General features: G+C 33.5%; 1 protein-coding gene across 1 annotated transcript in view; it reads left to right on the top strand.

Annotated features, from left to right (window-relative positions):
- The window catches only part of NELL2 (neural EGFL like 2), a 305,773-nt gene that overhangs the window by 44,679 nt on the left and 236,788 nt on the right, over positions 1 to 24,306 (top strand). Inside the window, exon 3 of the mRNA XM_049783795.1 lies at positions 21,101 to 21,251. Within this exon, the coding sequence (XP_049639752.1) occupies positions 21,101 to 21,251 (151 nt within the window). The remainder of the gene's footprint in view (positions 1 to 21,100; positions 21,252 to 24,306) is intronic.

The following is a 24,306-nucleotide window of genomic DNA, read 5'->3' as shown; positions in this document are numbered from 1 at the left end:
ATGAAAATTTCACTGATTAATTAGTGTTAGATGTCTGAAAATATTCTCCTAGTTCAAGGATCTTTGACTTTATTATCATAACTGCATATTTCACATTGATTTCTGCTTAGCTTTGAAGATCTCTTTTGTGATGCATTTTTGTTTTGATCTCATTAAAAATGATGTACTTGAATAATTATCATTTTTAGAGTAGCAAAGGAATTTTTCTGTGTTTGTACAAGAAAGTCAATTAGGATGTGAAATATTATAGATATCTGAAGCTTTGGTCTGGGTCATTTTAACACATATTTATTTTTATGTTACATATAATTTGTACAAATAGATTTTTTTCTACTACTACATTTTGCTTTATCATTATTAATTTTATAAGTAATATAAAATATGAATGTTTATATTAGGTTTTTAATAAAAATTATAGTAAATTGTTTTCTTTAACTTTTGAGGGATTACAGAAATATAAAATATAAAAATATTTACAGAAACAATCAGTATAATGTTAAAATATTTCTTTTTTTTCTTTTTTTTCTTTTTTGGGCCACACCTGTTTGATGCTCAGGGGTTACTCCTAGCTAAGTGCTCAGAAATTGCCCCTGGCTTGGGGGGGACCATCTGGGACACTGGGGGATTGAACCGCGGTCCTTCCTTGGCTAACGCTTGCAAGGCAGACACCTTACCTCACCGTCCCCACTCTTTTTTATTGTTAAAATATTTCAAAGATGGATAAAATGTTCAGAAATTATAAGAATAGGAGATAGTATAATATCCACTTGCACGGAGTAAAGTATACATTGTATGGTGTGAAAGATGCACAATTTTAACTAGCCTTATCACATTTTCAGCATTGCCATAATCCAGTCGTTAGTTCCTCTTCCTTGTCAGATGCTAGATGTCGGCTCCCAGAATAGTAGAAGAAAATTTCATAGTTCAGTATTCCCACTTAGTTGATAAAAACATTTACAACTGCAGCTGTCAAAAGTTCATGATATTCATTTAAAATGACTGCTGATATGTATATCTGCTTTCCTTCCAGTGTCTTTCCTTCCAGTGACTTTTCTATCTCTTACAGTATAATAAAAATGAAAATATTTTAATTTTAATATAAGAGCTTTAGATATATCTGGTTTCTGATATTTGGACTTGCGTACGAAAACATCTCCATGTTTATTTAATCAGCCCAATTTAAATTGTGCGTGAACTATAAACACATTAATTAGGTATATACTGTACACAATTAATATATAGATTGCTTAGAATGCCAAACATGATTCTAAGATAGATATATATTAATTATGATAATCACCCAGTGAAATTGTTGGATTCTGGGCAACTAGAGAGCTTACAAATTCAAAAACATCCATGAACCACTTTGGAGTAATCACTTCCCCCAATCACTAAAATAAACAACTATTTTAGGTAGGGAAAGGATATTTATAATGTGTCTTTCAGGTTAGAAGAAAAACAGGACGGGCCGGTGAGGTGGCGCTAGAGGTAAGGTGTCTGCCTTGCAAGCACTAGCCAAGGAAAGACCGTGGTTCTATCCCCTGGCGTCCCATATGGTCCCCCAAAGCCAGGGGCAATCTCTGAGCACTTAGCCAGGAGTAACCCCTGAGCAACAAACGGATGTGGCTGAAAAAAAAAAAGGAAGAAAAACAAGAAGAATAGGAAACAGGTTAAGTGCTCTGTTTAAAGAAAAAACTGGATCTATACTTTGCTTCATCTAGGGTGATAAATAAAATATTTTGCTTTCTCGAGGGAGAAAAATAAGGTGTTTTGCTCTGTTAGGCTTTGTGTGTTTAGCAACATATCCCCCTTTTCCATTTGCTAAATGCAAATATTTTAGATGAGCTAGTTAGGCCATGCTCTCTATATAAACTACTGGGATCGTCTATACAAGTTCTATAGAGGCCATTTTACTTTGGGACCTGACATCTTTCGGAAGCTATTCTCTACTGATTTGTGCTCTATCTTTGGTATATTTTTAGAGTATTTTTGACACAGATATAGAATTGAGATAATTTGAACAATCTGGTCCAATTTTTATTTCTGTAAAGAAAATACATAGTTTGAATCAAAAAAGGAAAGGTTGCTAGAGCAATGGGGCATTGGGTAGGGCACTTGCCTTAAATGGAACTGGCCTAGGTTTTATTTCCAATATCCTAATATCTCACATGGTCTCTGAGTACCACCAGGAGTAATTCCTCAGTGCAGCGCCACAAATACCATGGAGCATCGTCAAGTGTGCTACCTCTCTCTCAGATAAAGGGCATGAAAGTCAGGTCTTTTTAAATCAGAGAGCAAAAAAAATTTTTTTTTTGTTGTCAGAGTACTTGAAAGAGTGCTTGAAGATGAATTAGGTTAGGAGGAAAACAGGAAAAATATAAAACAGGATAAGTGTTCTGTTTAAAGGATCTATATTTTGTTTCAAGAAAAAACAGTTTATAGGCTTTATCTAGGGAGAAATATCACAGGCCCAGAATGATGTTTTGCTTTTTCTAGGGCGAAAAACAAGATGAGAGGTGGGAATTCTCTTTTGCTCTCTTTTGGGTCTCCTGTTCATCCAGGGACTTTCTCTTTCCGCTTCCCCTAATTTTCTTTCCTCCTTCCTCCTCTTTACTCCTCCCCTAATCCCTAACTATATATACCTGAGTCTCTTCCTTAGTGTTGGGGTCTCCTGATATCTTCTATATCTTCCATTCGTTAATGTTTCTTTTTCCAGGAATATTCCAGTGTCCCTATCTTCCTATTGCCTAAAATGTTGCTGTGAAAAGTTTGTGGTTTCATTAGTAAGCCACACTGTCAGCACTTTCAATGTTTGTAGACTGAAAATTTGTATGACAGCAATTCTCACTGTCATACCTGGTTTTGGCCAGGAAATGTCACACTGTAACCTTATCTAAGCAGTGTAGGAATAAAACTGATTGGAATGCACATGGAATTCCTAAGACAAATTCTGTATTGTTACATGGTGACAGAGCCATATGTCAGATTGAATAAAAACAAGTTTTATTCCTGTCAATTGATCCAGTTTATATACCTGTTATTCTGCACCCTTCTCTTCCTCCTACTCTCATTCCTCCTCCCCTCCCCTCCACATAATTCTTTGAAAAGGCTTCTAACAGAAACATGATCTGGACTTAACAATGTCTAGACTTCATTCCCCACATTCTTCCCTCCCACATGCCTTATGTCTTAGCCATATGAAATTCAGATGCTTTTAATGTACATACCTTTTTGTGATTAAATGTATATCTTCCTCATTCTAGATTTTCAGACTTAAGGATCAATTTATATTTATCTCTCCATTAACTGATGACTTGCTGTTCTTTAAAATCTGCCCTGAAGGTTACTTTGTGATTTATTCCTTCATATTATCTTGGCTTCTAGCATTTCCTCTTCCCAATTGAGATGCCAGCTATTGCTAATCTTAGCCTACAGAATTTGTCAAGTAGAATCTGTTGGATTTAAATTATCCACAATGTATCTTGAATCTTTGAATCTTTGAGTGTAGCTTGAATTTTTGAGAACCTAACCATTATGTATGAGACTTTATTCAGAGCTAATTTTTAAAAATGGATAAATCAATAACAGTATAGCCATATTTTAATATCATATATTTCCATGAAAAATATTTATTTATATACATAAACACACGCATTTATACATACATATCTGTGTTTATGCACTTACATTAGGAAACTAGAGGGAAGAATGAACATGGCAAAATAAACATAAGTCATAACACAATAAGTCAGAAAGAAAACAAAAGTAGGGCATGTTTTAGTGAGTGTACATCAGATTTTATAGATAGAGAGAGGGGGCATAAAATAAGAATATATGTGCATTAAACATTGTATCTTGGTATTTAAATTCTTGATGTGTACTTTACCAAATTATAAGTGGCAATTTATCTCTTACATATCTGTGTAATTCAGAGCCCATCTAAATGTACTTAGATAGAAATTACAATATATCACACAAATGTAAGAAGAAATTATTATGTGGGAATGGATGATAGACCAAAAATGGAAGGAATAATATAACTTAAAATGGTATTTTAATGGAAAATTCTGGGACTAAGGAAAAGCAGATTATTTTAAAATTCACCCAGATACATATTTTTTGTTTTGCTTTTTGGGCCACACCCGGTGATGCTTAGGAGTTACTCCTGGCTATGCACTCAGAAATCGCTCCTGGCTTGTGGGACCATATGGGATCAAACCATGGTCCTTCCTGGATTGGCCTTGTGCAAGGCAAATGCCCTACTGCTTGCACCACTGCTCCAGCCACTAGATACATGGTTTTAATATAATGGTAAATCATAATATTTTCTTTGTCTGGACTAATGGAATGGCTGGTAATGATAATTACTATGGGTTATGATTCTCAGGATCTTCACATAAACATTTGTACAGTATAAAATGTATTTTCTTGGGAGATTATTAGGTATCACCTAGGGTTGTGCTACAGGTTTAGGATTGCAAACATTACTTCTATGAAGGATTAGGAGTGGAAGGGAGTAACTCACTTTTGCATAGCCAAGGCTATGTTTGTTTATTTGTTTTTGTCTAGACCTTGAAAAAATAGTTCAGTCCATTCAGCAAATATGTATTGAACATCTCTTTGCATGGGTTATAATTGTAGATAGTTGTTGAAATTGAGGATTTATAAATACATATAAAGTTATTATCTCATGATAAGAGAAAGTACAAAAGGCAGAAAGAAGTGCTCCTTTGATAAATAATGAAAATGAATAACTGATTGATGGAATATTACAAAAATATATGGATGGTCACAATGCTGGAATGAAATCTTATCTACTATTGCAATAATTTTAGTAATATTTTAATTCATAGTTTTCAACTTCTTAAAAAGTACAAAATATCACTGAAAAATTACCCATAGATACCTGTGTAAGATTTTTACTTGAATTTTTTAAAAGATAGAACTTAAAAAGGAACATTAATTGTTTAAAATATTCCGAGCAGTCAATATCAGTCAAATCACAACTATCCCCAAACCGAGAAAAGACAAGTTCAAAGTTTCCATTTTACTCTGGAATGTATTTCTGGCCATTCAGTTAGAAATATTTCTAACATTCTAGAATTATGTTATTCACCTGGGCACAGGGAAGAAAAGGCTATTAATCATTTTCAAAGTAATATATCCATCTCAGAAAGCAAAAATGCCTAACTTCATTTCATAATTATTGGGTTCCTTTGTAGATATGCTAATTTATGTTTAATTGAAGAAAAGATAGTCTTTCATTTTGAGTTAGCAATATAAAATGCTAACTTAATTTTTGTTATGATTTTTGTTTATTAAAGTATTATCTTTTCCACACTGAGCAATCATAGTATTAAACAAATGGTAAACCAAAGAAATGTTTTAAAACAAAATAGATCTTTAACGCTAGTTATTTGAGCAATACTACTTTGTTATGAAAAGACATAATAATCTGTGACATTATCAATAAACATGACAGTTGTCTCTGCTTATAGGTTTGTATTTTCATGTTGGAAAGAATGATAAAATTGAATCCTACATTTGAAAAGAATAAAAGGGGATGGAAAATACACCTAAATATAAATGCAAAGAAGTGATCAAAATGTTAGAGGTAGTTACTTAGTTCCATAGTATCTAGAGTTACTCAAGTAAGTATCATGTCACATTATTTTATTTATTTATTTATTTTTAATTTTCTTTGTTTTTTTTTTTTTTTTTTTGGTCACACTCGACAGTGCTCAGGGGTTACTCTTGGCTCTATGCTCAGAAATCTCTCCTGGCAGGCTCAGGGGACCATATGGGATGTCGGGATTTGAACCACTGTCCTTCTGCATGCAAGGCCTTACATCCATGCTCTCTCTCTCATGCCCCCGACACTTTACTTTAACTTGACTTTCTAAACAGAACTGCAATTATCTATAGATATACAAGAATTTGTTTGTAAATCCCTTCCTTACACCTATATTCATTGCAGCACTATTTACCATAGCAAGACTCTGAAACAGCCAAGATACCCTTCAACAGATGAATGGCTAAAGAAACTGTGGTACATATACACAATGGAATATTAAGCAGCTGTCAGGAGAGATGAAGTCATGAAATTTTCCTATACATGGATGTACATGGAATCTATTATGCTGAGTGAAATAAGTCAGAGAGAGAGAGAAAGATGCAGAATGGTCTCACTCATCTATGGGTTTTAAGAAAAATGAAAAACATTCTTGCAATAATAACTTTCAGACACAAAAGAGAAGAGCTGGAAGTTCCAGTTCACCTCATGAAGCTCACCACAAACAGGGATGAGTTTAGTTAGAGAAATAACTACATTTTAACTATCCTAATAATGAGAATGTATGAGGGAAATAGAAAGCCTGTCTAGAGTACAGGCGGGGATTGGGTGGGGAGGAGGGAGATTTGGGACATTGGTGATGGGAATGTTGCACTGGTGATGGGTGGTGTTCTTTACATGACTGAAACCCAAATTATGTATGCAATAAAGTTTTTTAAATAAAAAAATTTAAAAAAAGAATTTGTTTGATGTAGGGTAAATTATGTCTATATTTGTTGCATTCAGAGATCAGTAGATTTTATGCCTTTTAAGCCTAATTTTGTTTGATCTTTTGATCTGAAAATAATTTTATTTTTATATAAAGATTATTTAGCAGCTAGAATGATATTACTGCTTTTGCCTTACATATAGTCAACTAGGGTTTGGTCTCCAGTGTTCTCAATGGTACCCTAACCCTGCCAGGATTATTCCTGAGTTCAGGACCAGGTATGTAACCCTGGAAAATAGCTGGATATGGTTGAAAGATAATAAAATAAATAAACAAGCAAATAAGATAGTTTAAACACATATAGAGAAGTGACTAACTATAATTATTACATTATTATATTACACAATATAGCTATATACTAGCTATACAATTATATTGCTAGTATAACTGTAACATGTATAAACATATGTAACATATAACATGTATAACATATATGTATATGTAATATGGATATACACTATAACATATATACAAGTGTAACCTGTATATAATTTCTATACTTAGAGTTGTGTCACATTCACAATATAGCTTTATAGATATGTCTAGCTATATAGACATATGCCAATAAGTATTTTCTTTGAATTGTTTTTAATTTAGAGAACTGTGACAGCATGTATCCTGAAAAAATATAAAATGTTTATTATAAGCTTTATGCAGAAAAATGTGTTGAACCTCGGTTTAAAGAATATCATTCTCTTTGATTAAGTCAAAAAATACTTGTTGGAATGTTATGAAATAAACATTCTGTGCTTCTGTAAGAGGGACCCCAAATGTAAGACTCTAACATGGAACAATTGAGTCAGGCAGGTGGTTAAAGGGCTGATGCGGTAACACTAATGGCAAAGATTATTTTAGACTTCTTGCTGCTTTTTTATTTCTTATTGAAGAATTTATGTTGCTACCACTATTCTTGAATTATAAGCTGATGGATGTGAGTGGAGGTCAATCATTTTTCTTTTTAAAAATGATTAGTAATAGAAGCACCTAATTCTGTTCACACTATTGAACAAAATTTAACTCATTGGATAAGATCTTTTCAAAGGAAAGAGAAAATGTGGTTTCTGTCGGTTTAGACATATGCCTAGAGAAATTAAGGGATTTTCTTAATTTTATTTTTTACTCAGGAAACTGTGAATTACAGATTTATAGATGCTGAATTTTAAGCATATCATTTTCAACATTAATCCCACCACCAGTGTCAACTCCCTCACCGGTCTTCCCATATCATCCTCCTCCCCCATACGTCCCCACCTCACCCCACCAGACATCTTGATCAGCACATTACAAAGTTTGGTGGCCGAAGTTTAGATTTCATCTTTTCATTGTTGCTGAGTCTGTGCTTTCGATATAGAGTTATATCACTTTCCCACATAACCACCATATTCCATTTATTAATCTCTGTTTCCCTATTACTTTTTTTTTCTCATCTTCTTCCTGCCTGATTTCTTTTCATCTTATTTATTTTCTTCTCCTCCTTAAGTTCTGGAATCAAGGGTAATCTAGGCATCTCCTATTACTACTTCACATTTCCTCATCCTGTTATTTTATATTAGGAATTTGGGTAATTCATTGCTCTCCCCAAAAGAGAAAGAATATTGCTTTTGGGTGAAACTAGCAATTTGCCTCATTGAGGTAAACAGTTGTTAATACTTAATTATGTGTGATTTTTATTGTTGAAATCTCAATATATTGCACAATCTTCAAGATATACTTGTTGAATAATTAAAATCAAAAGGGCTGTAGAGGGAAACTAGAGATAGTTTGAATGTGTATTGAAGGAGAAATACAAGCCTTGATCTGTAAGAGATGGGCTCGAGATATAGAAGATTGAGTATGGTATTTTGTCTTGCATCTGGCCAAATTGGGTTCCTGTATAGTCTTCTGAATATTCTCATGAGTGTTTCCTGAGTTAGGGCCTTGAGTACCGCTAGGTGTGGCTCAGAAACTAAATATTAAATGAGAAATACAGATTTTGGGGGGTTATATGTAAGGCTTGATAATAAGATAGATGAATCCAATTACCAGTAATTGGATAGATACTTCAGTGATGGTTTCTGGCAATAAAGTTTAAACATATAGTTTAATTTTGTTTAAACAAATTTATTTTTAACAGATTAATTTAGTTTAACACATTAGTTTAAAGAGATTATTCTAAACGTAATTTAATCATCTATGCTTTATACAGGGGTAGTATCAGCATATATATGTTTTGCTTAGAAAATTCATAGGACTGGTTAAAAACTCCAAGAGTAAGATGAAATGGGAGCAGGATGTGAGAATAAATAGGAGTTGGAAAAGGATCAGCCAGGTAAATGGGGCAAGACCAGTAGATTTAACAGGTGAAAGTCAAACAGGCATATTTTGACAGATTTCTTTTAGCAAGATTCACTAGTTCTAATGAATAGAAGAAAGAATTTAAGCAAGTTTCTATGAGACTGAGAAATTCACTCAAGCAGATGTGTGTACTGTGTATAATTTAATTTTCTAAGATACAACAGCTGCACACTTCCATAGATTAGGCCATATAATGGGTTTTAGAAGTTGCACAAATCCTCACTTTATTTTTTGTTGCATTTCTGAGCACAAAGTTTTAAATCTTATCATTTTGATTTTTTAATACAATGCTCCAGAAGAAGACATATACACTTGTCTGGGGTTGCAAGGACAAGTGTTGAAATAAGGCTATTAACTGAAAAATTAGATAAAAAAGATTTTATTGGAATGGAGAGATAGTATACTGGGATAAGGTTGCATGTACATGCATGTACCTTGCATGTACACAATGTGGGTTGATCCTTTGTTCCACAAAGGCCCCCCAAGGCACACCAGAAGTTAATCCATGATGAGCTCAGAGTCAAGAGTAAGCTCTGAGGACCTCTGGATTTGGCTCAAAAAACAAACAAACAAAAAAATCCCATTTTAATGTGCCCTGTAAATTTTGATAATTTATAATGTTCTTTTCTTTATTGCAGCAAAATTAAACTGAAAAAATAGCACAATTTTGATAGGATGATTAATCATGTTAACTGGTGTTTTGTTCTCTTGTTATTCTAAAATAATGTGATCATTATAATTAAAGGATAAAAGTAGCACAAACTGCCCAAGTTTATGTTTCAGGTGAAACTGGCCTATTTTGTGAAAGATGAAATTGTACATTTCAGCACTTCACTGCTGCATAATTGATGGGTCACCATGTGCTATCTCTCTGGCTATTCAGCAAAGATCATTTTGTTAGAAGCTACTTCCACAGAGACTGTACAATTTATTATGTACATTTTATAGATGTGAATATACTATGTTTCTTATTTCTTGTTCATGTTAATATGTATTGATTAAACCTGGAATTTATGGGTAAATATTTTATCTTAATTCTTGTTTTCTGTTATGTTTTGTTTTGTTTTATTTTTGGAGAGGGCACACCCATTGGTACTTTGGGCTTACTCTGGGCTCTGTACTCAGGGATTACTTTTGGAGGGCTTAGTGACCTATGTGTATAGTGCCAGGGGTCAAACATGAGTTGGTCATGTGCAGTGGAAGCACACTAGCTTCTGTGCTATCTTTCCAGCTTCCATGGAGAAGCTGGTCTTTCTGGTCTTTCTATTAAATTTAAGATAAAACTCATGACGATAACCAGATATTTTAAGAGACATTTCCAACCATCCCATTTTTTTCTTATCTTTTCTGGGGATTCTATGATTATGATCAGACTTTAGAGAAAGGATGATATGTAATGTAAGTTTTACTTAAAAATTAGAGAAATAGTACAGTGGTTAAGGCGCTACTAGCCATGCATGCTTCTAATGAGTCTCTTTAGGAGTAGTCCCTAAGCATAACTGGATGAGTCACCTCCAAAATATTAGTTTATAGGAGCCATAGAGATATTATGGTGACTAAATTGTTGCATTCAGCCAACCTGAGTTTGATCTCTGACACCACATATGATCCCTACAGCCCTGCCAGGAGTGATCCTGAAGCACAGATCCAGAAATAATCCCTGAGTATAGCTAAATTGTGGTCTTCAAAAAAATAGCAAGAAAAATTAGTTTATATTAATTTTCTTTGATATGTATCTTTAATAAATGTTTATAAAGAACAATTATGTGTGCATAAGATATATTTTGGGAACTTTTTTAGAATAAGCTACAATAAAGAAAACTAGTTCAATTCATGAACTTATGCATTTGAGTTTAAGAAGAGTAATTGGTTAATTTCAACATGTATCCTATACTAAAAATAATTTGGTCATAAATTTCAATTACTGTAGTAACATACAAACTTGCTATTTAGCTTTCTGATTACCACTAAGGATAGAAGTGAGATTATATTTCTACTTATTTTTTTAAAGAAATTGAATTATTATGTTTATTCAAGCTTTTAATAGTTTTAGCCAATGCTTGGTAATTGGGATGGCTGTAAATTTAATTATCCTGTTGTATTTAAGACTGACTTTGTAATTCTGATACTAGCTGACAAATTCTGTTTGAAATGATACCTTGGTTTAAATAAAGCTCTACAATACTGCTGATGTTTGTTCCTGCCTAAAATAAAATTGTTGAGATTGCTTTTCATCGGTAATGAGGTATTATTAAGAGAAGAAAGCAGTCTATTTTTAAAGTTGTGAGCGACATTATAATTATCATCATCAATCATTATCTATTTCCTTTTTTTAAGAACCCATTATCTATTTTCTTATCCCATGTTCATTTTCGATTTTAACAGCCTTCTTTCTTGATCTTTTTTCTTAAGTATGTTTGCAGTTGGCAAATGTACTGATATACAAAACGTACTATTTTGGCTCATTGAATCTTCTATATTTTTTGGTAACAAAACAGCTGCTAATTTCTCTGGTCACTTTCTGAATAAGTGCTTTGCCTGATACAAAAGCATGGATCTTATCATATTTAAATCAAATGCTACTTTGACTTTTAATATATGATACGATGATGACGTAAGATAGATGTTCATAGTACTATTTCCAAAGGAAAAATGATCTGGTGGACCCAAGTTATTAGGAAAAAGTTTCTTCTTAGGTGAGAATAAAAGCAAACAAAATGAAATCATATTGATTATTTATGTGAGGTACATCTAAAAGTTGTAACATTTTAATTTTAACTCTAAATTATTGGCATATTATTTGTAGTTTAGTTTCCTCTACTTTATTACTGAAAATTTTGAGTCATATACTTGCTTAAAATCAATCATTCAATTGCATCAATCTAGTATCAGAACTTACTATTTGTTTTTGTTTCATTAAATGGTTGTCTAATCCTGCATTTCTTATGTTTATTATATAGATGCATGTAGCTTTGTAATACAGCATTAAGTCAGCACACATTTTTATACTCCCACATATCTTGGCTTTTCTTTACCCCTTTTCTTTCATCCATAATTTTATTTTGTATTTCTATTCCTATGTCTTTATATGAGATTCTTCATATTAAGGACTTTGATAACTGCATATATAGAATTAGTCACACTTTAGTGGCTCTTAGGAAATTAGTATTATTTTTGCCTTGCAAGCTTGTATTATAAAAGATGAGTATATTGAAGAATGACTAAAAATGACAGTAGCTATAATAATAGCTCTAAATTCTTGTATTTAACTTGTTAGAAGACAGCTTCCAGGTATAGAGATCTTAAAAAGGTAATTCATCCATTCTATAGCTTAAATTAATCTATTTTTATTATTAAATTTACACATGATTTTTTTTAGTCTGGGTAGGTGGGAGAAAAGTCAATTTAAGCTTCAATCTTACACTATACCTGGATCAAGTCCTAATAGTAAGAAATTGATTCAATGTGGCAAATGTCATGATCTTGTTTAAATGCAAAACCCAAAAATAATTTATGCTTATTTCATTATTATTGGAAGATAGACAACAACTTTCTAGTTTTTTTTGTGTGTGTGTGGGGGAATCACACCTGGCAGCGCTCAGGGGTTACTCCTGGCTCTATGCTCAGAAATCGCTCCTGGCAGGCTCCGGGAACCATATGGGATGCCGGGATTTGAACCACAGTCCTTCTGCATGCAAGGCAAACACCTTATCTCCATGCCATCTCTCCGGTTCCCTTTCTAGTTATTTTTACTACTAAAACAATATAATATTAAGGACAATTCAGTCTGTTTTCAATAAACACTCATTCTGCTACTACATAGTAATTAGTTTTAACTACAGTTTATTGTAGAAATGTTGCTCAACTTTTCTCTTCGTATATAACTTACCCTTTATCTTCTCTTATCTATAGATAAAGCATTGCATAACATTGTTTGAATCCTTGGAAATTGTAACTTCATCAACATATGAGCCCTTCTCTCCATACTGGTTATGCCATGAGTAAAATAAATATTTTGATATATTTTCTTCATAATTATTCATAATAATAAGGTACCTCATTATTCATTTATAATTGCTTTAAATGGTTGTTAACATTTTCTTAGTAAGGTTTAGAGACTCTGTGCCTAATAAAATATAAGTTATGGAAACAATATTTTGTTGTAAAGTCAAACAGTTCTCCAGTTACAAAGAATTATGCACCATGCTAGATACATTAATAACAGATAGATAGGTAGATAATAGGAAGATAAGTAGATACATAGATATATTCTATAGGACTCAGTAGAATTTGAAGGCTCTGTAGTAGCCTTTAAAGGAATTTTTCTCAAATTGTTTTTTGTCTGCATAAGAAATACAGACCATCTTGCCAATCTTCTTAAAAAATCAGGTTGCAGGGCCCGGAGAGATAGCACAGTGGTGTTTGCCTTGCAAGCAGCCGATCCAGGACCAAAGGTGGTTGGTTCGAATCCCAGTGTCCCATATGGTCCCCGGTGCCTGCCAGGAGCTATTTCTGAGCAGATAGCCAGGAGTAACCCCTGAGCACCTCCGGGTGTGACCCAAAAACAAACAAAACAAACAAACAAAAAAATCAGGTTGCATCAATTCTTTTGACCATAATTTAATGATTATTCATAATTCTTTATCTTAAAATTTCAATTACCTAAAATTTCTGTCCCTTTTCAAATTTAAAAATTAATACATTGTATTTAAATTTAGGATATTCGGAAAGTTACTGTAAGGTATATTGTTCTTGGTAATTTTAGGTTGTTCCATAATCTTAATGCATGTAAGAATTAGTATTATAATCCTAGCTAACAAATGGAATTTTACTTGTCAAACACAGTTATGATCTCTATCACTGATTTGTTTATTTTCATTTTTGTTTTTGGGCCTCCCCCAGCAATGCTTGGGTTAGTCCTGTCTCTGTGATCAGAAATTGTTCTTGGCAGGCATAAGGGACCATATTCCCATATGTTAGGAAATTGAATCCAGGTGGATTCTGGGTTGCTGCGTGAAAGGCAAAGGCCCTATCTGCTGTGCTATTATTGCTCAGGCCTCTCTATCACTGATTTTGTAAACAATTGTTAATTCAGAATTTGTTCTCACAACTTATACAAATTATATGTCTGCATTTTTAACAGGAAGCCTTACTATATATATGAATTACATTTTAATTGTGAAAATTTGGTATCAATAGTAAAGTTAATGTTTTTTGTTCTTTGCTTTTATTTTTTGGTATAAAATCAGAATCTGGTCTTTAATTGAGGGAAATGAAAAACTCTTGCAACAGAAGAATTTACATACTGGGGGGCCGGAGAAATCATGCAAGTGGTAGGGCGTTTGTCTTGAATATGCTAACGTAGGACAGACACCCGGTTCTATCCCCCAGCGTCACATATGGTTCCCCAAGAAAGGAGCAATTTCTGAGTGGCCCAAAAAACAAAAAACAAAAAACAAAAAAAAAAAGGAAAAGAAAAAAAAGTTTACCTCCTTGAGGTAAAATCAAAGGCCGTACTGTTAACTGTATGTATTAGGAAGTTTTATGAGAGAAATACCTTCCTAAAAATTACTAAGACATAGTCACGCAAGGTAGCAAAATAATTATCTAACCACTTAAAGTAATAAAATCATTAACTTTATAATGACTGTTTTGGATTATTTTATTTTTTGGCTTTCTCTTATTTGTATTTCTATTGGGAAGTACAGTTCAGCACGTGAAAAAAAATGTCATGTTCAGGAGGCCATACAGTGTAGAAATTAGTAGAAGAAAGACTGAACCAGAAATTGTCATTTTCATTTCACCACTAGTTTTTAGGGTGTTTTGGGGTGAAACCAGAATTTTTTAAAAAATGTTTTACTAATTGAAAAAAAAAGTTAATAGTGCACACCAAGAAACTATTCAGATCCAGGGCTTTATTAATCTGAAATGAAATGCGGGTTCAAAAGTGGAGAAACACAAAAACTATGACTTTATTATTTTTGATGAGTTGTAGATTGAATGTTTCTATGCTTCATACATTCATTTTCTTCTTTCAATCTTGTAACTCCTGTTATTTGCAATCAGGTATTTCTATCACTTTATACAGGACATTCTGATTATTTCTAAATCTTTCCAACCTTGATCTCTTTCCAGATTGAATTCTGTAGTGTCAGCCTCTTACAAGAAATTTCTACGTGCATGACAAACCGGACTATAAATTTACATTTGTAAATTACATTTAGAAAATTACATTTCTAAAAATGATACTCTGCTCACTAGGATGTACTTACTGAATTTCTTTTCAGTTAAATTACTAAACCTGGAAATTTTGGACGCACTTGAATTATTTTTCTTCCTATATGAGTCATTGGTGTATGTATGTCATCAAAGACCAAATTCTTTCCATTGTACTTACTAAATATGTCTTGAAATTTATTCTTACTCACTCTGATTCAATTAAAATTTGAATTATTTGGTTTTGAGCCTTCTAACAGTTTTGGAAAGAGCGTATACAGTGTACAATTCAAACTGAGACTAGTTTATTGCAAGAAAATCCCCGGTACTTTATCTCAGTGCCTCCATATAGAATTTGGGTCCTGATAAATTGTTCCTGACTCAATAAAATTTCTTTCTCATTCAAGAATAGGAATTTAAAAGAATAAAAAAATAGGAATTTTTAAGGACTTGCTTGTAAAGGAAACAATAAATTTATTGACAGAGAGCTAGAAAATATTAATTACTTGTGATTTTATTTCTAGAGCTGTTTTGACTTTTATCCAGATTACTTAAAAATATTTGCCTATTTTCTGAACCTCTAGCTTTGGGAAATCAGTTGAAGATACCATCAAGGGGAAATTTCAAGTAAGACAAGTTTTCTTCTTCCCATTTGACTTTCACGTTATCTTATAACATAGGTGGGAAGTTCATAAGTTTAAGTTAACAAATTTAAGCCCTACTTTAAAATTCCATTCATTAATTGGGACATCAGAATGGTACTATTAATGGTTTAGTCCTGAACTGCTTGAACAAAATGAAATCTCTTTTCATATGTTTTGCAAATGAGTGTACCTTTTCACAAGTCACTTTACAAATTTATTGGGAAGATAAAAAGGAATACTCTATACTGAACTGGGAAGAGTCTAAGATTTCCTGAACTGTGGCTGTGGCTAAGCCTCAGCTCTAATCAACGTAAGACAATGGGAAAGCCTATATTTCCTTTATAAGTTTAAGACCTCTATAATACTACCTCTTAATCTGTTTATCTCCAAATGTAAGATAGTCTCCTGCATCACTTTGTTCCCTTAATTACTTTTTTAAACTCATTTTTCTTTATATATATGTGAGTATATATTTTTTACTTTATATTTTTTATACTTTTATATATATTTATATATTTCTTTATATTTTTTCTTTATATATATGTGAGTATATATATATATGTATACATATATATGTATATATATAATTATGTTTTTGTCTTGTTTTTGTTCTCTTCTCTTCCTTAACTTCATCTGTTTTGGTTCTGCTTGGTACAAAAACCTACAAGAAAAATTTGTCTTGCCTGGGATAAAAGCTCAGGTCAAAACCAGGGCACTGATGGTGCCTAACACTCTCACCCCCAAATGCACCAGCAATATAATAAAGCACCATTTATTTTTGCAAAGGCATGTTGAAAAGGGGGAAATTTTATGTATAGAAACAAGTTCTTATCTACTAGGGATAAGAACTCATACATTTTACAAATAAGGTGCACCTCCCACCTAATGTCATGTGGTCCCAACTTAGACTTCATGTGTTTAGATAGTGACTCTCCAATCCTGACCCTATATCTCAGATATAGAACTGACACAGTTCTCTGAAACAGCTCCAGGAACCAAAATCCCTCTGGTAATTCTTAATACTGCTCTACACCAATATGCGTCAGTTTTGATATGACATCCTGACAATGAGGAAATGGTAACAATTTGATCTAAGAGCAAGTTATCTTACCTCACCACCTAATGATAAGATGAAATCAGAAGACAGATCTGTACAATAGCCAAAATCACTTACCCAGAAGACTGACTGTGACAGCCAGGATTGGGCAGAACTTATCCTGGGACCAATAAAAACAACCCTAGTCTAGGCTTTGGCCTATGATTTGTACAACAACCAAGATCTCTATTCCAAAGGTCGGACTGAGACAACTGCAATTAAGCAGAACTTCTGGAAAAATAATGAAAGACTCCATCGTAGGCTTCATGCTAGGGTTGGTGCAAAAACCAAGACCACCAACTACAGAAGACTGATTAAAACAACAGTGATGGAGCAGAACTTCTAGAACCATAAAGAAAGACTCCATTCTAGGCTTCATCCTATGACCTGTGCAAGTACCAGGATCTCTAGTCACAGAGGCCTGATCTTATGATCCATGACTGAGTGGAAAGGTTCCAGACACCACAAAAGGACCTAGGCAGTAAAAGAACAGGTACAGAGCCTGGAGTTATGCCCATGACAGTATACTTCAAGGACAGAGAATCCCTGTATCTTTTAGGCCAACAGAATTGCCTTTCTAATCTCCCCAATATTTACTGTGCCTCTGCAAAGAAAAAAAAAGAAATTATTTTTTAATTATTTTTTAATTGTTATTGTTTTTTTTTATGTTTTTGTACTCTGTTTTGTTTTTATTTCTGGACCGTGATTATTGTTTGGTTGTTGTCCTTATTGCTGTGGTCCTTTTCGGGTGTTTTTTTATTATTATTTTAGTAGAGACAGAAAGTATATGAATAGATCTAACACCAATTCATGATTTAAAAAAAAAACTCAATAAATTTCAATAGTAGGAACTTTTCTCACTATAGTTGAAGCCATTGACCAAGACTCCACAGCTAAATAAAAACCTTTCCTCTAATATTAGACATGAAAAGGCTACCCATTATTACCACTTATTCAATATAAGATTAGAAAGCAAATAGAATCAAAAATAAATTGATGGGACTATATCACATTAACAGAGTTTTGTACCAAAAAAAAAAAAAAAAGAAACAATGACCATAATAAAAGATATATGGGAAAAATATTTTCTCACCTGACAAAGGGTTAATATCTTTGATATATAAGACACTAGTTCAACCTCCTTTGGGGAGCAAGATGAACACTATTTAACCAAAAGTCAAGCTTCTGTATAATCTATAAATATCACTTCTTGATATTTTGTTTTTTGCCCCAGAACTCTGTTCTGAAAAGCTATCTGCCCCACTATTACAGCACTATTCAAAATAGCCAAAACATAGAAACAAATCAACAATCTAACAGCTGGCTGGATATAAAAATGTGTGTATGTATATATACATATATCTATCTATATATTGTACATATATATGCACTGTAATACTTTATTCATCTGTAAGAAAAGATGATATAATGTAGTTTGTTGCTATTTAGATGGATATAGAGAGTATCGTCCTTAGTGAAGTTAGCCTAAGGTCAAGGGATTAGCCTGGAGGCAAATTGTCACACAGGATGATTTATTTCATATGTAAGACACAAAGAAACATGTGTGAATAACATGTTCTAAAGAAACAGAATCTCAAGACTTGCCTATGGAACTAATCTTAGCTGGGACACTGAGAAAATAGTTTGGGAAGTGGACACTGTTGGAGGGTATGCTAGGGAATACTGTGAAAGCTTGTTAATGACATTGTAAATTCCTGGTTTCTAAAATAAAATTTAAATAATGGAAAACATTATATCAAGAATTATATATAGACACCCAAAGATAAAATTTCTTATAATCGCATTTTAATTCCTTTTCTCTAAAGTTGCAGTTTGTGAAACAACTGCCGTGCATTTTAAATGTTAAGTTTTTTTAGATCATTGTAAGAACTCAAAATCTGGGTTTTACCTTTGGATTCCCTTTTTCAATCTATATTCATTGTGTTCCTTTCTTTATCTCACTTATAATCCCATTTATTATCTTCCTATTACTCTGTAAGACAAAGGATATTGCTAAATCTCTACCTATGATATTATAAATATACTATAATTACTTACTATAATTATACATCTTATAATTATGTATCTTATTATTATATATTTTAATTTTGCTTATAAAATTAAAGTGAAATAATGAATGATGATAATGAATTAACATATAACTGACAATGATTTAAAAGTTAATACTAGATGAGCTCTTCCAGAATTATATTTATTTGCTTTAGGGAACAAGAACAATTAGGAAAAAAATCATAGTCTCTTTTCCATAGCCAATTTATTCTTTCTAGAACCTGGGGAAAGAGAATTACATTGATAAAGGTAAATATTTAATATTATTATACTTTTCAGTGTTGAATATTTAATAGAAGCATATTTTCTTTTAAAAACAAAATAGATTCTTCGTTCTTGTTCCTTGTTTAATATCTGGGACCTAACTGGCTTAATTTTTCTGATTATGTGTTTATTGTCCTTATTTGTTTATTTATAGTAAAGGAACTTGACCATGGTATTTAGTTTATTCCATACATTTGTGCTTACAGAAGAAGGGATTAACTTTTTCTTTATCTATGATTATTATTTAATTGAATTATGTTTTTTAAATAGATTTTCGCACTTTCTCTCAAGGGAATATTTGGAAACGTGTGGAAACACTTTGGTTGGCACTGTGAGTTGATTGTATTTCATTGACATTTTCTAGATTGACTACCAGGGGTGCTAAATGTTCTTCACAGGAAGTCTTGATAAGGAATTACTGTTCTTTATAAATTTCTCAGTTGAGACTGCCTACCTACTCTATGCCTAGATGGTTTGAAATGCTTGAATGATTTGGTAATAATGTAAACTGTGCTCCTGGTTGCATCAATTTCTTGCTTTCAATATGAATAGGAGGACATTATATTTAGTTAACAGATGGCTTAAATTTTTAAAAATTTTCTTGTCTCTGAAATTTACTTATATCATTTCTATAGTGTCCCTATCATTTTGGTTCTGAAGTTTGAGTATGAGGCAAATCATCTAGATTGCAGGGTAAACGTTTCAGCTCTCCTAGAAAAACCTTCCTTGGAATTCATTTCATGTGTTTCTTTTAACAAATATGTAGGGTAAGATAATTTGATCTTAGTGATTTATCCATTGCACAGAAGGCTGACAGTGACTAATTTCAATGATCTTTAAAAAAAATCTATGTATAGCATTACTTCTGGCTAAAGACATCAGTGTTGAAGGTAGCACATAGATTCAAATATAGTTTTCTGTCCTGAGGTGTCAGAAAGCAAAATGAATCTTGCATGTTCTTTTAGGTCCTATTCTAGGAAGTACATATCTTTATTCATTATTATTACTCATGTGCCTCCGGTATCAAGGACATAGGAAATATAGTTGGAGAAAACTTGAGAGTACAGTTGTTCAATTAGATTTCTTTGATTCTTTACCTTAACTGTGGTATATAGTATAACTAAACAAGAGAATGTAAAATATTAAAGACAAGGTAGCTCAATCGCTATTGACAGGGTAATTCATTCATATAAGAATAAAAAAAGCGGGCCCGGAGAGATAGCACAGTGGTGTTTGTCTTGCAAGCAGTTGATCCAGGACCAAAGGTGGTTGGTTCGAATCCCGGTGTCCCATATGGTCCCCCGTGCCTGCCAGGAGCTATTTCTGAGCAGACAGCCAGGAGTAACCCTGAACACCAAAAACCAAAAAAAGAAAAAGAATGAAAAAGGCAGAGAATGGAAAAAATAATGGGATTGGTAAGGAGAAATGGGGCAAGAAAAGGGGTTAGGTACACTGAGAGCAGGTGATCCATATCAAAACAAGCAAATTTTATAAAATATGCCTATCAAGAAGACAGACTGGAGTATAGAGAAGGTTGGGTGGAAAAGAACCTGGGAATACTGGTGGCAGAAAATTGATATTGGTGGTGGAACACACACACACACACACACACACACACACACACACATATATATACACATATATAATGTCAAAATTCTGCTAGTAATTTTGTAAATTATTTTGTTTTAATAAAGAAATTTTAATATAAAATATTTCTGAGACACAAATTAAGTATTTCAGGTGTTTTTTCTACTGTGTTATATAAAATCTTTTGACAGAATGTTTCAGTAGAGCCTAAAACTTGTTATTTATCAATTAGGTCTTGGATATTTTTATTTGAAAGATGTTACATGTAAAGGATACTTTACAAAACAAAATTTTACTTTATTTTTAATGTATGTTTATTTCTCTCCTAGATACTCCTAGAAGTATAAAAGCATCTACTGTTACAGCTGAACACATTTTTCAGAAGCTGAGAAATAAACATGAATTTACAATTTTGGTGACTCTGAAGCAGGCCCATTTAAATTCTGGAGTTATTTTCTCCATTCACCACTTGGATCACAGGTAAGTGAGGCTTCTGGAGTTCTCTTGTTTTCATTATATTGAGTTAACTGAACACATTAAAGAGAAGCATAAAAAGGCAGGATATGATATGAATATTTATATATATAATTAGTTTAAAATATTTAAAATTGGGATGGAAATGTAGTACAGGATGTAGAGAGCTTGTTTTGTACGGTGCTGATATTAGTTAGATCTTTGACACTGTATTTAGTCCATTGAGCACCACTAGGAGAAAGCTCTGAATACAATTGAGTATGGGTTAAAAATCTAAAAAGAGAAAGAAATGGAGGGAGGGACGGAGGGAGATAAATTTCTAAAATAAATTACAATACTGTTTGTCATGAGATAATTTTTTCAGTTCCTGAGCATAGCATAGTCTTTTTTTTTTTTTCCTTTTTTGTGGATGTTGAGAGATAAATTTAATGGTACTAGGGCTTTGTGCTCTGGAATGCTGGAGGTACTTGGGGGTACCAAACATATGGTGCCGTCTGAACTGGTTTTAGTTATGTTCAAAGTCAGTACAGTTGTAATAATTAATAACATAAATTTTATAATTTGTTTCTTTCTGAATGTGCTTGATCTTAGTAATGATAGTTATAATTTTATCATTGAAAAGTTCTTTGTTTCCTCAAATTTTAGTTTGGTTAACATACTGTAATTTGCAAAAGTATTCTTAGTTGAGTATTAGAGTTTTAGGCATAAAATATTCCAGCACAGATCCTGAAATCCCACCACCAGTGTCAACTTTACTCTATCAATCTTCCAAGGTTCCCTTTCACTACTTTGTCTGTGCTCCCCCTGTCCCCCGTTTCCTTAACATCTTGACAGGTAACCTTTTACACTTGCTTGTTAAAGTTTGGTTCTCTGTGATTTTAGTGTTGTTGGCTCTGACTTGAATATTTTGCTATATCATATTTTAACACCACTATTACACCTACATTCCCTTGGTCCCTATCTCAATACTTCACATCTGTCTTATACTCCTCTCTTCTCCACCCTATTTCTTTCTTTTTTTTCCTTTGCTCTGACCCTAGATCAGGGGTCTCAAAATCAATTTACCTGGGGGCCACAGGAGGCAAAGTCGGGGTGAGGCAGGGCCGCATAAGGGATTTTACAAAAAACAGTCCTCAAACATCATTATTAACAGTTTTAATTATTTTTTCTGAACATGAATAGAACATTGAGTAAAGATCATGTACAGTTCTTCTGAACATGGCATCTTTTGCCTATTCCTTGCTGCCAGAGACTTGACAGCGCTTCTTCTCACAAATCTGAACCACATTTGGCTTTAGAGAGAAAGCAGTTGAGACCCTCAGTATGTCTTGAAGATGATCATCATTAAGTCTAGACCTGTACTTTGACTTATTGAAGTTCAATGGGGAGAATAACTTTTCACACAAATATGTGCTTTCAAAAGAGCACATGGTGCGCTTGAACATTTGGGAAAGCTCAGGGAAGCTGGGGGGTAATTCTCTCAAAAATTGCCCATGCATGTCTGCTTTTCCACTAATCTCCCTGAACTTGGCTTTGAGATCAGAGTTGCATTGCAGGTCAATGAGCTCCATTTGAGGCACAGAAGGGGCATCTTGCACATCAAAGGAAAAGTGGCTCTGTGTGCTTTTTTGAAGTCTGCAAATCTGTGATCATATTCCTTCTCTAGCTTAAAAATAGCATCAACATATTTCTCACCACTGAATGGTATGCCTGCATCCACAAGTTTCTTGCATGCTGGGAAATGGCAAAGGTTTCTCTGAGAGAGCTGGGATTTCCATAACATAAGTTTTGTGGAGAATGCTTTCACATTATCATAGGCAGCACTGATAAGCTGCCCTGGGCCTTATAACATCTTGTTTAGTACATTCGGCTTATGTGTGATGTCAACAAGAAAAGCTAAGTCCATGAGCCATTTGTTATCACTCAACTCAGAAACAGCATTCCCTTCCTTCTCCATGAAGGCTTTTACTTCTCTCAACTCAAAAAAATCTTTTCAGGACATTTCCCCCTGCTGAGCCAACGTACCTCGGTGAAATAGAGCACATCTCTGTATTCTGTCTCCATCTCCTCTAAAAAAGCACAAAACCTCCTGTGCTTTAAGCCCCTGGATCTAATTTGGTTGATGCATTTCACAACAATAGACATCACATTGTCACAGGGCAGGCATTTACTGCAAAGGGCCTGCTGATGGATAATGCAGTGAAGAGCAATGGCCTCTACACCCTCCTCTTCGAGTTTTTTTGAACAAGTGCCACCAATCCATGTTTCCTCCCTGTCATCGATGGCGCTCCATTGGTTATTATTCCAACAAACCTCTTCCATGGCAAACCTGCATTCTCAATGGCAACAAACAGGCTGAAATATCTCATTAGCGGTGGTCTGGCCATGCATTGGAATTATTGTGAGCAGCTCCTCTGTCAATTCAAAATTGCAATCAAAACCACAGACATAAATTGCGAGCTGCGCAGTGTCGTCAAGAGCAACTGAGTATGCATCAAAACATTTGGCTTTCTCACATAGTTGATGATAAATGTCACTTGACATGTCAGAAATGCGCTCTGCCACAGTGTTGGCAGAAAGGCTGATTTTGCTAAACTGATCTTTCTTTTCTGGACAGATAATACTTGCAGCCTGTAACATGCAATTTTTAACAAACTCTCCTTCTGTGAATAGTTTCCCTGCCTTAGCAATCATCTCACTAACCATGGAACTAGCTTCAACTGATGTAACATTCTCTTTGGTTGCTTTCTTGAAGAAATATTGTTGCCTCATAAGACACGCTTTAAGACTGGCAACCTGCTTGGCTCCTTCATTTCCTTGATATTTTGCACATTCCTCAGCATGTTTAGTTGAATAATGGCATATCAAGTTGTATTCCTTGTGCACTGCAACTTTCTCTGTGCAAATAAGACATGTGGGGATGCCCCTATACTCAACAAAGAAATACTGCATCTCCCACTTTTCCTGAAATTGTCTGTGCTTGTCATCAAGCTTTCTCTTCACTGCAGGCTTTGATGAAGTCATGATGAAGGTATGACAAAATTTAATTCTGTAATAAACT

Source organism: Suncus etruscus, chromosome 11 (genome assembly GCF_024139225.1).
Source record: "Suncus etruscus isolate mSunEtr1 chromosome 11, mSunEtr1.pri.cur, whole genome shotgun sequence".
Taxonomy (NCBI): domain Eukaryota; kingdom Metazoa; phylum Chordata; class Mammalia; order Eulipotyphla; family Soricidae; genus Suncus; species Suncus etruscus.
Note: the sequence above shows the minus strand (reverse complement) of the source record. Positions and strands in the feature narration are given on the sequence as shown.